This window comes from Schistocerca cancellata, chromosome 10 (assembly GCF_023864275.1).
Source record: "Schistocerca cancellata isolate TAMUIC-IGC-003103 chromosome 10, iqSchCanc2.1, whole genome shotgun sequence".
Lineage (NCBI taxonomy): Eukaryota > Metazoa > Arthropoda > Insecta > Orthoptera > Acrididae > Schistocerca > Schistocerca cancellata.
The window spans coordinates 134389814-134405585 of record NC_064635.1 but is presented as its reverse complement, the minus strand read 5'-3'; the positions used below and the strand labels follow the sequence as shown (position 1 = coordinate 134405585).

At 39.7% G+C, this 15772-nt stretch overlaps 1 protein-coding gene across 2 annotated transcripts in view; it reads right to left on the bottom strand.

The window, feature by feature from the left end:
• LOC126106361 (uncharacterized) overlaps positions 1-15772 on the bottom strand; it is a 126381-nt gene that overhangs the window by 19971 nt on the left and 90638 nt on the right. For both annotated transcript variants that reach the window (XM_049912612.1, XM_049912613.1), the window contains exon 7: positions 4683-4813. In XM_049912612.1, coding sequence (XP_049768569.1) covers positions 4683-4813 — 131 coding nt within the window. The remainder of the gene's footprint in view (positions 1-4682; positions 4814-15772) is intronic.

Below are 15772 nucleotides of genomic sequence, written 5' to 3'. Positions count from 1 at the left end.
TCTGCTAAGCAACACATGGCCGGCCATAACCCTGTGACATCTTCTAGCAAGAAGCTGACTGGTGGAAGTGACAGATTTCGTGAATATGTTAGTGACAGTGATGATATTAACGAAGTACTGAATATTGGATTATTATCTTCTGTGCTGAAAGAAAGTGTTCTGTGCAAAATGTGTTCAAGTGTAAGAGTGGGACTACAGATAACAAAGCACTTTGGTTTAGCTTGTGAGATGAAGATAATCTGTGCATGTTGCAAGTATCAAGTGACTTTCTACAATTCACATGCCAGCCTCTTTGGTGAAGATGGACGATCTAGAGTGTTTGATGTGAATGTTCGACTTGTGTATGGTCTTTGATCCATTGGAAAAGGGTCTGCTGCTGGTACACTGTTTTGTGGTATTATGAACTTGCCATCGCCTCCAAGTAAATTTGGGTAATACTGTGAACTGGTAGGATCCTCTGTTGAAGATGTGGCTTTGAAAACCATGAAGGAAGCAGTGGAGGAATCTGTAGAAATGAACGGTGATTCTAGGGATTTGGTAGTGGCATTAGATGGTTCCTGGCAAAAGAGGGGTCATAAATCCCTGAATGAGGTTGTAACTGCTACTTGTGGTGATAGTGCAAAAGTGACAGATGTTGCAATATTATCAAAACATTGTAGGTGCAAAAATAAAATCAAAGGAGAGCACAGTGGAACCTGTGAGGCAAATTTTAGTGAATCAAGTGGAGCAATGGAAGTGGATGGAGTGACACAAATTTTTGAACGTTCAATTCCCAGATACAACGTTAGGTACAAATACTACCTTGGGGATAGTGACTCCAAAGGTTTCAAGACTATAGAGGAACTGAAACCATATGGAAATGAATTCGTAGTTGAAAAGTTGGAATGCACTGGGCATGTGCAAAAGCGTATGGGTGCACGGCTTCGAAGGCTCAAACAAACTTTGGGTTCAAGTAAGCTCAGTGATGGAAAGACAATAGGAGGGAGAGGCAGGCTTACTGATGAGGTGATTGAACGTCTACAGAGATACTATGGGTATGCTATAAGGCAAAATACTAGTAATGTTAGTGACATGTGAAAAGCAGTGTGGGCATTGTTCCTTCATACTGCCTCGTCCAATGAATACCCTCAACACAGCCTGTGCCCAAAAGATTCCTGGTGCAAATATAATGCAAAAAAGGACTATGATCACAAACATGGTTTGCCAGCAGCTGTGATAAATGCAATAAAACCAATTTTTCATGACTTAGCACAGCCAGAATTGTTACACAAACATCTACACAGAAAGACGCAGAATCCTAATGAGAGCATAAACAATTTGATTTGGAAAGTGATTCCTAAAAGGGTGTTTGTAAGCATAAAAACACTGCACTTTGGCATTTATGATGCAATAGCAACCTACAACCAAGGGAACAGTGTGAAGTGTGAAGTTCTGAAGGCATTAGGATTTACAACTGGGGTGAACACTGTACGAGCACTAAGAAATATTGACAGAGAAAGGATAAGAGGAGCAGAAAGAAGAGAAAGGCATATGAAGTATGATGGAACAACAGGCCAGAAAAGAAGACAGAAGAGGAAGCTTTTGGAGGATGAAGAAGAAGACCCTGATAATCCATCCTATAGTGCAGGAATGTATTGAGAAACTTTGATAGCCATTTCCCGTAAGTTAGAATTTTTCGAATATAAGGAACATTTTCTCAAAATCCACTCAAGCTAGAGAGATGAAATTTTTATACAGCACTCCTAGTGGTCAAACTTACATTGTAACACAGCCATTTGGCAATATGTTCAGTAGTTTCATTTCAGTTTAATTATAAAGCAATTATTTGTAAAAATATTTGTGTCATTAATAAAAAAAATAATTGGAAGGAAACTAGAAAAGATACTCCAAAATCCCTCTGTCATAACTGCAATACTAAACCACTCTATATGTAAAAACAATTCAAATTTTTCTATTTGGTAGTTTATTCATAAATGTTCCTCAAACTTAGTGATTTTAACATGGGCAGCATAGGCACCTCCGGCTCCCCTTAAAGGAAAACTTTTCAGTTGTCTTAGGTGTATACAAAAATGAGCCACAGCTTTTTGATCTTTCATATCTCCTGATTTTTAAAACCGAATCTCCTGATTTTTGGTTTTTGAAGGTTGGCAGGTATGGTGATGCAAGGGTGAAAAGATGGTTCCCACAGTGGAATGAAAGACATGCTGAGCTGTATGATGACGAACAAAGTGTTTGGTTAACGTAGAAATGGTTCATGCAGATGAACTCAAAGGAAAACAGAGAGTTTACTGTATCCAGATTTTCAGAAATTTGTACAAATTTCAATATGATTTCTTTCTTAAAAACTGAATTTTCAAGAACTGTGTGCTTGTTTGGTGACAAAAACAGTTACAGAGAGACAAGAAAAAGCATCTAGACTTTACCTTTAGACATATTACAACAAAGGTGCTGACAATTTTTCTCTAACTTTTTAAACCCCTCAATCAAAAGAACAATCAACGAAATGGCACACTGCATCATCAGTAAAGACTAAAGATGAGCAAATCCTGACACCTCAATAAGTCAAGCATACTGTACTTTGGGATAAATGCAGCATTCCACTGGTGCATTTTTTACCACAATGGGGACCAGTCAGTCAATACAAATGTTTACTGTAAGACCCTTTTGAAAGTCCGCTGCCCAATACACTAGAGATTTACAAAGCTCTATTCTTTTGCTGGAAGATGCTACTCAAGGTAGGAGTATCTAACAGTCAACAAGCTACATTCTACCCTTGTAGCAGTGGATCTATTTAAGGGTAGTAAATTGTCCTTGTTACTAAGTCATGAAAAACTTAGGACTCACCTACAATCTATTTCTGGCCACAAGTTATTAACAGTATCGTTTGTATGGAACATGAGTGAATGTGGGTTTAAGAAAAACCTGGACAGACAATACCAAAAGCAGTAGTATAGCAGGTCTGATTGGCATAGGAAAGACAATAATTGTGGCTGTTATTCAGTTCAAACAAGACCTTTGACTACCATGAAGAGATTAACTGCAAAGGTTTTGTGAAATGATTTGAAGACACTGTGCTTCAAAACATAACAAAAAAACTCCAATTGTTGTAAATAACACTCCATATCATTCGGTAATACAAGATAAAATGCCCACAAAGGCAACAAAGAAAAATAGGCATTGTTTGCTGGCTAGAGAAATGTAAGATATGGTTTGACAGTAACTTCATGAGGGCAGATCAATAGTTTTTGAGACGTGACATTGTAAGTTTAAAACTGTTTGCAAAAGGGGAAATGTAACTTGTTTCAAAGTATATTAATATAGCTCATGCCCTAATTAAAACTGAGAACAGATTTTTGACGTGCTGAGACACACTGCAGAGATCTATATAGTATGTGAATGTGATATATATATATTTTTTTTTACTTTCTTTTTGTGAAAGGTACAGGCTTCAAACAATTTTCTACTGCTGTAGAGAGTGATGCACTGCATGGCTGCCCATGCTAAATGACATGATAATGCTGCTACTTTAAACCTAAAATGTCAAATACTAACTACCAGATTACAGGGACCGTGAGTAACCTACCATCATACTCAACCGTCCCAAACCAACTCTTTTTCCCCGAATGTGGCAAGTGCTATTACATATTTTTTTGTTGTGAATAGCTCTTGCTAGTACTGGGAGTTGCATCTCAAGAACTTAAGTATTGGCCATCACATCTGTCTATAAATTTAAGTTTTCTGAACTTACCTTTTCATAAAGCTAATCTTCAGGTACTTTTAACAGCAAGTGAAAAGGAGGAACTTCAGTGACAGTTAATGCTACAAACAAAATTAAAATTGGCATGTACACAAATACAAAAAACTATAAAAACTTCCACAGTGTGAGGGACAAATGAAAACTTTGTCATCATGTAGCTAAAGAAACAATGCTGTCACCTCGAGGTTGCTGCAAAAATCTATGCTCATTTTAATAATAATAATAATAATAAAACACATCACATCTGCACTCTGAAAGTTACAACTGCTTATCATCACTGAAGAAATAATACTGTGCAACTGTCTCAGAGTAGATTAGTCTAATAAATGCAAAAGTGAACACACAGAGACAACATACTGTTATACTGCTCGTTACATATCTTTGTGTTGAAAAGCAGTTCTTGAGTGAAGCTTCAGTTGACAGCAACTGACAGTATTTTAAAAGATGATCTTTCACCGGAAAAGAGATCGTTGCTTACTTGAAAGTAGTAAATGAAAGTGGAGGTTTGATTTTGAGAGTTACCAGTCCCTACAAGAATGGTCATTCCTCTGCAGGTCTTCCCACATTTCACTAGTCTGATGTTGGAATCTCCTTCCAGTCAAGAGCATCATCCACAAAAATATGAAGAGTGTCTGACATTTCATCTAAGTGGTTCTAAGTTCTCTTTCAGTTACATGGAATTTACATTTTTTTTTTACTTTGTTTCATTTACACTGTATCCGTTCACCATAATTTTCATTGTCCAGTACAGAAAATTTGTCATTCTCCCAGTAACAGCAGATCCTACGAGTCAAGACAAATTTATAAAATCCAGTTGAGCAGTATCCCTTCAGTCACACAGTGAAGTGGGGCATATATAATACCACTACCGATGATTGAAGGGCAAACTTTTGAAGAAATATGTCTGTAAGACAGCTCCACATACCTTTTACTATTTTCATACATTCCAGGCATTGACTTTTCTTTTTTTTGGCTTATGTTGTAATAGGCATTATCCGAATATGTTCCATTATTGTGTCCACATTTAACACATGTTGACTGAAGTGGTCCTTTCACCTAAATACAAAACACAGTTTTAAGCACATTTATACCTTCAGAGTTAGAAAAACTCAATGTATTTTAGACTACAAAAGAATTCCCTTAACCTTAATGAGAATGATTTATTGAGTAAAACAAGGTGAATTTACAATAAAATTTTGAGGTATCAGGAATGGCATGCCAGTATTCACCTTTAGGAGACGAAACTTTTGTATTTACACAAGAACTACGCAGAGAAAAATTGTCTCAGCTTTTGGAACTTTTTGTTCCTTTCTCTGAGAGGAAAGAGGGATTGGTTAGAAAAGAAGGACAGGTCACCCAGCACTTAGGATGAGAGAGAGCCAACTGCTATGAGCTCTCACCTTCGAATGATGCGTGCTCTTTCCCCACACTATCCCTTTTCCCTCACTGATGAAGGAACTAATACAGAAGTTTCCGATTACTGGGTTTATACAGACTGCAGGTTGCACTGATAACCAAAAGAAAAACAGGCATTGTTTGCTGGCGAGAGAAATGTAAGATATGGTTTGATTGATTTGATCCGATCAGGCAGAGTCACAACATTGGTCTTAACTATCTGTAGTGTAGTCTGCACAGAAACTATGTGCTGTATCTCTTCGTGTCATTCTACTACAGCCAGACAATGCCCTTAAAGAATAGCAGGTCTTTGTTCAACACAATACCTTCAGGAAATAGTGAGTCAAACATTTTGTGTCTTTTGGCCTTCAGTGCTTCACACTGAAAGATTAAATGAGGTGCAGTTTCATCCCCCATACCACAGTCCACACTTTGGGACTTCTTCCTCTATTCACATTGTGTATAAATGTTTCTCAAAGTTCCCATACCCAATCATTAAACTTACCAAGAGTTTAATTTGATTCTTCTTCAAGCCCAGGACTACAGAATCTCTCTTTAAAAAAGTCATCAGCATCATTAGTTTGGCATGTTTTTGTTTTTGGATCTTCATCCAAAGTTGTGTGTGTTGCTTTCTGAGCCAGCTACGTAGTTCAGATTGTATTGTCACCTAACTGACAGTTAACTTAGTGACCAGGGACCGGAGCAGGTTTTCCTTGTTGTATTACAGTAGCCACAAGGGATTCATGACATTCTGCAATGATCTTTGATCTCATAGGAGGGGATGATAGAGATTTCAGAGCTGCTTGGCTGTCCAAATGAATGTAATTGCCATGATCCTTGTAGCATCTATGTACATTACCCTCCATATACATAATGAAAGTGGATATTTCTCTGCCTAGAAATATTTTAGCCTCTAGTCTAGGCTGTATCCCATATACCCTTGGCCCAACACCATCTGTTTTTGACCCATCAACGAATTGGATTAGACTGAACAGTATTGTGCTTCCTGCTTCCAACTGTTACAATTTGTTTGAAGCAGCTGGAAGATATTGTATAGTTAATTGGCATTTCTCAGGTCCCGAGTTCGAGTCTCGGTCGGGCACACAGTTTTAATCTTCCAGGAAGTTTCATATCAGTGCACACTCCGCTGCAGAGTGAAAATTTCATTCTGGAAACATTCCTTTATTTACCGCATTCATCGTCACAATGTGAGATTCTGGATATCCTAAAGATTTCCAGTTCTTTTCCGTGGTGTGTGTGTGTGTGTTTTATTACCTGAGGGGACCTTCTGGGAGGTGCATCGAGTTATGAGCTCCCACTTCGCCTGCTTATAGTATGGGTAGGCACCTGTCACACCCTAAAATTGTAGGTGCCAATGCGGCATCGTGGGCAGCCCTTTATATACAGAAAAGTTTCACTATTGTGCCAAATGAGTGAGCAGCCGAGTGGCAAGCGAGTGAGACTCCCATCCAGGCGACCCTGGTCCGAGACCCGTGTGTGCTACTTTTGTGTCCTTATTTTTCAAATGCTTCTTTTAATCTATAATTACTCATGAAAATTTGGAATTGATTAAAAAGAATTACAAGCCTCTATAAATCAAATTTACAAATTGAATGTCACATTCTGTTTCAGTATTTTGCATTTTGTTTTTTATTTTAACAGGAAATTAACTGGGATTAAAACATTGGCATACATAAATTTGCCTATTTACATGAATACTGAGAGAAGTTGTTAAACTATTTCATCAAAAATAATCATAAACCCATCATACAAATGTTGGGACAGGGTCCTAGAAAATTTTATACCTGTCAGATCGTTGACATGTCGTCGCGCCTAATCCTGTTTATGGTCTGTGAACGTTGGTGTTCCCCTATTTGTACCTGATGTTCCACAAATAAAAGGACTCTACTGTCTGTGTACATGAGTAGCGACGGTTATAACTGCCGAATAAACGTTTCTCGTCAGTTGAAAGCTTGGCTTTGAAGTGTGCAGACGTTTATCCTTTAAAATGGAGCAAAGTGCAAGTTGTTCATGAGTTATCAGTGAGTGTAATTTTGACAATATTGAACATTTGGTGGAAGACCAAGGAGGTTTTTGGTGGGCTCCACCTAACAACGAAGAACGGCAGGAGTTAACAGACACAATGCATTGTCTACGGTGGTTACTTATCAAAAACAACTTTATACTGGAATCAGCGAGTTCCAACATCAGTGAACACTCTTCATTAATCGGCAGAGAAATGTTCAAATGATTTCTAGACAGGTACGGGACTATGACATTCATTGACCAAGAAGTGTTATTTTCCAACAATGAAGATGTTGCAAGTCCTTCCGAAGCAAGCCACGATGGAAGTGACACATGGAAAAAATGAAAAATAGAAATAACACCCATTTCTTCGTATTCTAATGAAGAAGATGATAGAATGAGCGGACCAGAATCCCATATGCAGTGAAAGTCAAGGCTGTGGAGATGGCAGAACTTCATCCAATGTGGTCATTGAAAATGTTACAAAAACATTCAACGAGATTATTGAAAAGCAAAACCCAGTTGTCAAAGTGGAGATTCCAAGTCACAGTAGGAGGGATGCGAAATGATAAACTGGAAGTACTCAATTTGTATGTTTACGAACGGTTTATCGAGGCGAGACACCAGAGAGCACGCCTCGTAACAACACGGATGCTCCAACATTGGGCAATGACTGCTGCTTTTCAATTTCTGGATGAAAATTTTGACTTCAAAGCATCGGAATCTTGGGTTCGTCGCTTCAAATTGTTGCATCAGAAATCTCAACGGGATGTAACAAAATATGTCAGTGAGAAAGACAAGAGAACTTTAGATGAGCTTCTGGAAATCGCTACAAAATATTAGCAGCAAACAATCAATATAATCATGAGATTCAACCCTGATTATATCATAAATACAGATCAAACAGGATGTGAAAACAAAATAAGCAGCAGGCGCACTTTGTCCCACAAAGGTGAAAAAGTCAGCGAAATTGCTGTGGGACAAATAACTAAATTGACGCACTCATATACTGTGCAATATGCAATCACGTTGTCTGGAGAACTGCTGCCTACAGTATCTGTTTGCCTCCAAGAAGTGACTGGAACGTTCGGCCCCTGAACCCGAAAAGACGTCGACAGATATATGGAGTAACACCAGAATGTTCACATCACATCGACAAAGTCCGGAAAACTGCACAAACAAACGTGCAAAAAGTTTTTGGATGAAGTAATTCAACCATACGTGGAAAATAATCAATTCCTCTACATTGTTGACTCGTGGGGTGGGCAAACCTCCACGGACTTGCATCAAATGAAATTCAACGATGAAGATGGCCTACCAACTTGTACTCTATCAGTGATACCACCGCAACGTACACCATTTTGTCAGCCATGCAATGTACATTTTTACTGCCAAACAAAGAATTACATTCGCCACTCCAAAACGCTGCGTATCTATTGCAACACAAGATAGAAATCACATCCAGGGAGGACATGGTAAAAATCAATTCGCTGGTACATGACCAACTGCAGGCTCTGATATATAAAAATATGATAAAGTACGTGAATAAAGCATTATTTTCAATTTTCAGATAGCTTGCTTGGATTTTCAGATATACTACAAGTTCATCGTTAATATTGTTACAGATATGCCTGGCATGCCGCGAAGCTAGATCCATCGCAAAAAGAAGTATTCCATAACGTCAATGCAGTGGCGTTTCCTGTGGACTTAAGAAAATACAGATGTGATTGCGACAAAAACGAATGTGCATTCATACAATGTTCGTGGTGTCGAAAGTACAAATGTTTTGATTGTTTTTATACCAAGTATCATCCGTCGGAATGTACTCGTCAAAATATAGGAAACATCGATTAACTTTCTACTAAATGAAACATATTTTTAATCCCTCATTCGTTGTTTTTTTTTCTTTTTTTTAATATACCCTACCTCAACGGAACAAAATTAAAAATACAACGGAAAAAAAATTTAACAATAAAAAAAATTCCAAGAAATTACTTAATGGTTAATTTCCCGTTAAAATATGCAAAAGATTGAATCAAAATTTGACATTAAATGTGTAATTTTGATTTATAGAGGCTTGTAATTATTTTTAATCAATGTTGTTGTTGTTGTGGTCTTCAGTCCTGAGACTGGTTTGATGCAGCTCTCCATGCTACTCTATCCTGTGCAAGCCTCTTCATCTCCCAGTACCTACTGCAACCTACATCCTTCTGAATCTGTTTAGTGTATTCATCTCTTGGTCTCCCCCTTAGATTTTTACCCTCCACGCTGCCCTCCAATACTAAATTGGTGATCCCTTGATGCCTCAGAACATGTCCTACCAACCAATCCCTTCTTCTAGTCAAGTTGTGCCACAAACTCCTCTTCTCCCCAATCCTATTCAGTACCTCCTCATTAGTTATGTGATCTACCCATCTAATCTTCAGCATTCTTCTGTAGCACCACATTTCGAAAGCTTCTTGTCCAAACTATTTACCGTCCATGTTTCACTTCCATACATGGCTACACTCCATACAAATACTTTCAGAAATGACTTTCTGACACTTAAATCTATACTCGATGTTATCAAATTTCTCTTCTTCAGAAACGCTTTCCTTGCCATTGCCAGTCTACATTTTATATCCTCTCTACTTCGACCATCATCAGTTATTTTGCTCCCCAAATAGCAAAACTCCTTTACTACTTTAAGTGTCTCATTTCCTAATCTAATACCCTCAACATCACCCGACTTAGTTCGACTACATTCCATTATCCTTGTTTTGCTTTTGTTGATGTTCACCTTATATCCTCCCTTCAAGACACCATCCATTCCGTTCAACTGCTCTCCCAAGTCCTTTGCTGTCTCTGACAGGGTTACAATGTCATCAGCGAACCTCAAAGGTTTTATTTCTTCTCCATGGATTTTAATACCTACTCCGAATTTTTCTTTTGTTTTCTTTACTGCTTGCTCAATATACAGATTGAATAACATCGGGGAGAGGCTACAACCCTGTCTTACTCCCTTCCCAACCACTGCTTCCCTTACATGTCCCTCGACTCTTGTAACTGCCATCTGGTTTCTGTACAAATTGTAAATAGCCTTTCGATCCCTGTATTTTACCCCTGCCACCTTTAGAATTTGAAAGAGAGTATTCCAGTCAACATTGTCAAAAGCTTTCTCTAAGTCTACAAATGCTAGAAACGTAGGTTTGCCTTTCCTTAATCTTTCTTCTAAGATAAGTCGTAAGGTCAGTATTGCCTCACATGTTCCAGTTTTTCTACGGAATCCAAACTGATCTTCCCCGAGGTCGGCTTCTACTAGTTTTTCCATTCGTCTGTAAAGAATTCGTGTTAGTATTTTGCAGCTGTGGCTTATTAAACTGATTGTTTGGTAATTTTCACATCTGTCAACACCTGCTTTCTTTGGGATTGGAATTATTATATTCTTCTTGAAGTCTGAGGGTATTTCGCCTGTTTCATACATCTTGCTCACCAGATGGTAGAGTTTTGTCGGGACTGTCTCTCCCAAGGCCGTCAGTAGTTCCAATAGAATGTTGTCTACTCCGGGGGCCTTGTTTCGACTCAGGTCTTTCAGTGCTCTGTCAGACTCTTCACGCAGTATCGTATTTCCCATTTCATCTTCATCTACATCCTCTTCCATTTCCATAATATTGTCCTCAAGTACATTGCCCTTGTATAGACCCTCTATATACTCCTTCCACCTTTCTGCTTTCCCTTCTTTTAATCAATTCCTTGCAGAATTTTCATGATTAATTATAAATTAAAACAGGCATTGGGGGGGAAAAAAAAGAAGGAAACAAAAGTAGCATAGATGGGTCTTGAACCAGGGTCGCCTGGACGGGAGTCTCGCTCGCTTTCCACTCAGCTACTCGCTCACTTTCCACAATAGTGAAACTTTTCTGTATATAAAGAGCTGCCCAAACTTAAACAGGCAATCTTTAAAAAAATGTGGCCGCATTGGCACCTACAATTTTAGGGTGCGATAGGTGCCTACCCACACTATAAGCAGGTGAAGTGGGAACTCATAGCTCAATGCACCTCCCAGTAGGTCCCCTCTTGAGTGACATACCGTTTCTGGACTGGACGGCCTTAGGATAGGCACTTTTTCACTGCATCTTATATTTTACAAAATTACTTAATTAGATAGATAAAAATCTACTTATCAAGCTGTGGCAGAACACACACATAAAAGGGGGTTATATTTTGATTTTCAACCATACAATGAAAAAGACATGTACTATCAATAGACAGTAAGGCCACTGACAGATTTAAACTATTGATAGCACTATTGGCTATTGCCTATCTGTACTTTAGCTAAGACCAACTACTGTACATTGTTGCTCTTTCTTCAGTTCAGTTATTGTTTTGTTTATGAAATCAGTTCTTTCTTACAGTTAAATTTAATGTAAGTGCTGCTGTCTACTGCTTTTGTGCTGTATGCTGTTTATTATGGATATGTTTGTAACAGGAAAGAGGAGGAAAACTGAATTTGATTTGTCCATTAGCATTACGAAAGTTAAAACTGTGTATGCGTTACTAAAACAGCCTAATTACCTATCTATAACTGTTTCATGTCAGCAATAGAATCATTATTTGGCGACTGGTAGAACAGTGGGATTGCAGTATTTCAAAATTTCACAAGACAGTTATGGAAAGTTGGGGTTTGGAAAGAGCAGTTCTATATCTTGTTTCTAAAAGATTTTTTCAGCAATCGGCTTCATTCGTCCAAGGCAGCTGTGCCCCCACCCCCTTTTGCTCAAAATCCATTTACTCTCTTGTAATACTATAGTAACAGAAGCCAAGAAATTCCTGCACAATTAAATCTTAAAATATGCATGCACTATCAAATGATGAAACATGAACAAGTAAAGGAGAAACATGCAATATGAGAAAAAAAAAGACACAATGTCAAATATATATTCCATCTTTTGTTGTGATGCATTTTATTTTATTTGAAAATAATGTACAACATCCAGTTTTTCCTAATTCTCCCCTGATCAGGATAGCTCCGCATCTTGATGCAGTAAGCTAGCAATCTATGGATTCAGGAGGTGAGGTGGTTCAGATCCATCAGCCGGAAACCTTGAAGATGGTTTTCTGTGGTTTCCCCATTTTAAATTTAGGCAAATGCCATGGTTCACCCCTACCAACCATCAGAAACACCTCCATTTCAACAACTGCTACTCATTCCACACCAAGAGGTCCCTTCCATACAGCCTACCCACCTGTGACCATTACATTTGTAGTGACGAACATTCCCTCTCTAAATATACCGAGGGTCTCATTGAGGCCTTCACAGACTGTAATTACCCTCCCAACCTTGTACAAAATCCGATCTCCCATGCCTTATCTTTTCAGTCACCCACTACCTCCCAAATTCCCACTGTCTGGCCACAGAGGAGTATTCCCCTCGTGACTCGGTACGACCCAGGACTGGAGCAACTGAATTACATTCTTCACCAGGGTTCCAACTACCTCTCATCATGCCCTGAAATTAGAAATGTCGAACCCACTATCCTTCCCAAAGTGGTATTCTGCCATCCACCAAACCTACACAATATCCTCGTACATCCCTACACAAACCCTGCTCCCAAACCCTTGCCTCATGACTCATATACGAGGGCTATCCACAAAGTATATTACGTTTTGGAATTAAAAATAAATAAAGTATTGGAAATTTTTTTTATTATATACAGATGAAAACCACACTTAAATACTACATAGTTGCCATTTAAATTAAGGCACTTATCGTAGCGATGGACGAGCTTGGAAATTCCTTCGTCGTAAAATTTGGCCGCCTGCGCCTTCAACCACGTGGTTACCTCTTCTTGAAGCTGTGCGTCGTCATCAAAACGCTGCATAGCCAACCACTTCTTCATTGCTGGGAATAAGTGGAAGTCGCTCGGTGCCAGGTCGGGACTGTACGGTGGATGAGGAAACAATCCCACTTAAAAGATTCGAGAACTTCACGAGTGGCATTTGCCGTGTGGGCCCGGGCGTTGTCGTGAATCAGCAACATCTTTGAGCCCAACTTTCCCCTGCGCTTGTTTTGTATTGCTCTTCTAAGGTTGTGCAGAGTTTGGCAATACCTTTGAGAGTTTATTGTAGTGCCTCTTTCCAGGAAATCCACAAAAATCACACCTTTTCTGTCCCAAAAGAAAGTCGCCATCACCTTCCTTGCCGACATTGTCTGCATGCATTTCTTGGGTTTTTGGGGGGAATTTGTGTGTACCCACTGCATTGACTGCAATTTTGTCTCGCAGTTCACATGCGTAACCCATGTTTCGTCACCAGTAATGATGTGATCGAGTAATGAGTCGCCATCTTTCTCATAAGCGTCCAAAAACGTTAACGCTGCAGCCGTTCGCTGATTTTTGTGAATCTCTGTCAAGATTTTTGTTATCCATCTTGCACAAAACTTGTGGTAACCAAGCTTTTCGGTAATGATTTTGTGCAACAAACTTCGTGAAATTTGTGGAAAACTCAGAGAGTTCCGTTATAGTGAAATTACGGTTTTCACGGACCGCGGCATCGACTTTTTCGACATGTTCGGCAGTCACTATGCTGGGTCTTCCACTTCGCTCTTTGTCGTGAACGTTAGTTCGGCCATTTTTAAATTTTATGACCCATTGACGCACTCCACCTTCAGTGATTGTGTTGTCCCCATACACTTCACAAAGCTGCTGATAGATTTCTATCGGTGTACAGTTTTTTGCAGTCAGAAACCTTATTACAGCATGCACTTCACACTTCGCGGCATTTTCAATTAACGCTGACATTTCAAACTGTCACAGTAACTCAACAGAGTACAGCACGAACCTCTCACTAGCACGGCAGGATGCCGACTGAGCGGCGGAATGCCATGACACCAAGATGGCTGCACTAGCCCTGCCCCTAACGGACACAAACGAAAACGTAATATACTTTGTGGATAGCCCTCGTACCTGTTATAGACCTAGATGCAAGACCTGTATCATACAACCTCACACCACCACCACCACCACCACCACCACCACCACCACCACCACTTGCTCCAGTCTGGTCACAAATGTCACCTATCCCATCAAAGGCAAGGCTAACTGTGAAACCGACCATGTGATCTACAAGTTAAGTTGCAACCACTGTGCTGCATTTTACATGGGCATGACAACCAACATTTAACTGTCTGTCTGCATGAATATTCACCGAAAAACTGCGGCCAAGAAACAACTGGATCACCCTGTTGCCGAGCATACCAACCAACAAGAAATTCTTCATTCCAATGACTGCTTCACAGACTGTGCCATCTGGTTTCTTCCCACCAACACTAGCTTATTTGAATTGTACAGCTGGGAACTCTCCCTGCAATATATCCTACGTTCCCATAACCTTCCTTGCCTCAACCTTTGTTAGTCATTATCCACCCACCTGGGCCTACCTTGTTCCCACACCAGCACTACACAGGCGTCTAGTCCACCAAGCACCCTCAGTCTTTTTACTTTTACTTCTCTCCTTTTCTGCTATCCCCCCTCCTCCTCTCTCTCTGCCTAACATCCTGACTGCACCTAGTTGCACTACCCTCTTTCCACCTCGTCCCTGTAAGCTCCCACAGGTAGCACTTTACTGTCCCTGCCTTGCCATCCCTCCCCCTCCCTATCCCAGCCTCCTCCTTACCCCTACCACCCAGCTGCCTCTCCCATCATGCGCTGCTGCTTGTAGTCTGGCTTCAGATGCCAGAGACTGTGGTCATGTGTATAAGTTGCATTTGTACATGTATGTGTGCGTATGTTGTCTATTTTCGACAAAGTCCTTGTTGGCCGAAAGCTCGCTTTATCTGTGACTCGGCACCTCCGCTACATGTTGAGTAGCAACTATCCTTTTCATACTATTGTTACAGTCCATACGTTTTGCGTGACATGTCCTGCATTGACCCACTTCTCATCATGGTAGTAAGTATTACATTTCTCATGCCTAAATTTGGAAATCTGACTAAGATAATGCCTCCTCCACAAAGAAATATCATATCTGCCTTATTATACAACTTTGTTTCCTATTTTCAAACTGGAAATCAGTGTCTCTTAATAGTTTGTAAGATACTGTCCTTTTAAAAGTGGGAAAGTCATCTTCATTTACCATTTCAAATACAATGCATGCACCTCTGACCACACAACTGACTTTTTTGCATCTTTCCTGGAATAGAAAGTTTGACGGTATTCTGTTACTCTTTCTGCACATACAATACATTAGACATACAAATTCCAGTCAACTCGGATGTCATTTCTGCCGTCTACTGTAAGGCTAGAGATGGACCTTTCTCTGTAAACTTATGAAAAATATTAAGAACAACCTCTTCCTCACAATTTTTAATGAAGTCCTCCACATGTGTGTCACTAGGCATCAGGAAGCAGTTTCAGGCTTTTTTACAGTATGTATTAACAGTGGCATTTACAGACACCTGTGTCCAGTCATCCTGATTTAGGGTCAGGCAAATTCTGAGATGGTTCCTTTCAAAGAGTGTGGCCGCTTTCCTTCCCTCGTCTTATGGGGCCAATGACCTCGCTGTTTGGTCCCATCCCCACAAATCAACGAAGCGCCAAGCAACCTTATTTATTAGAA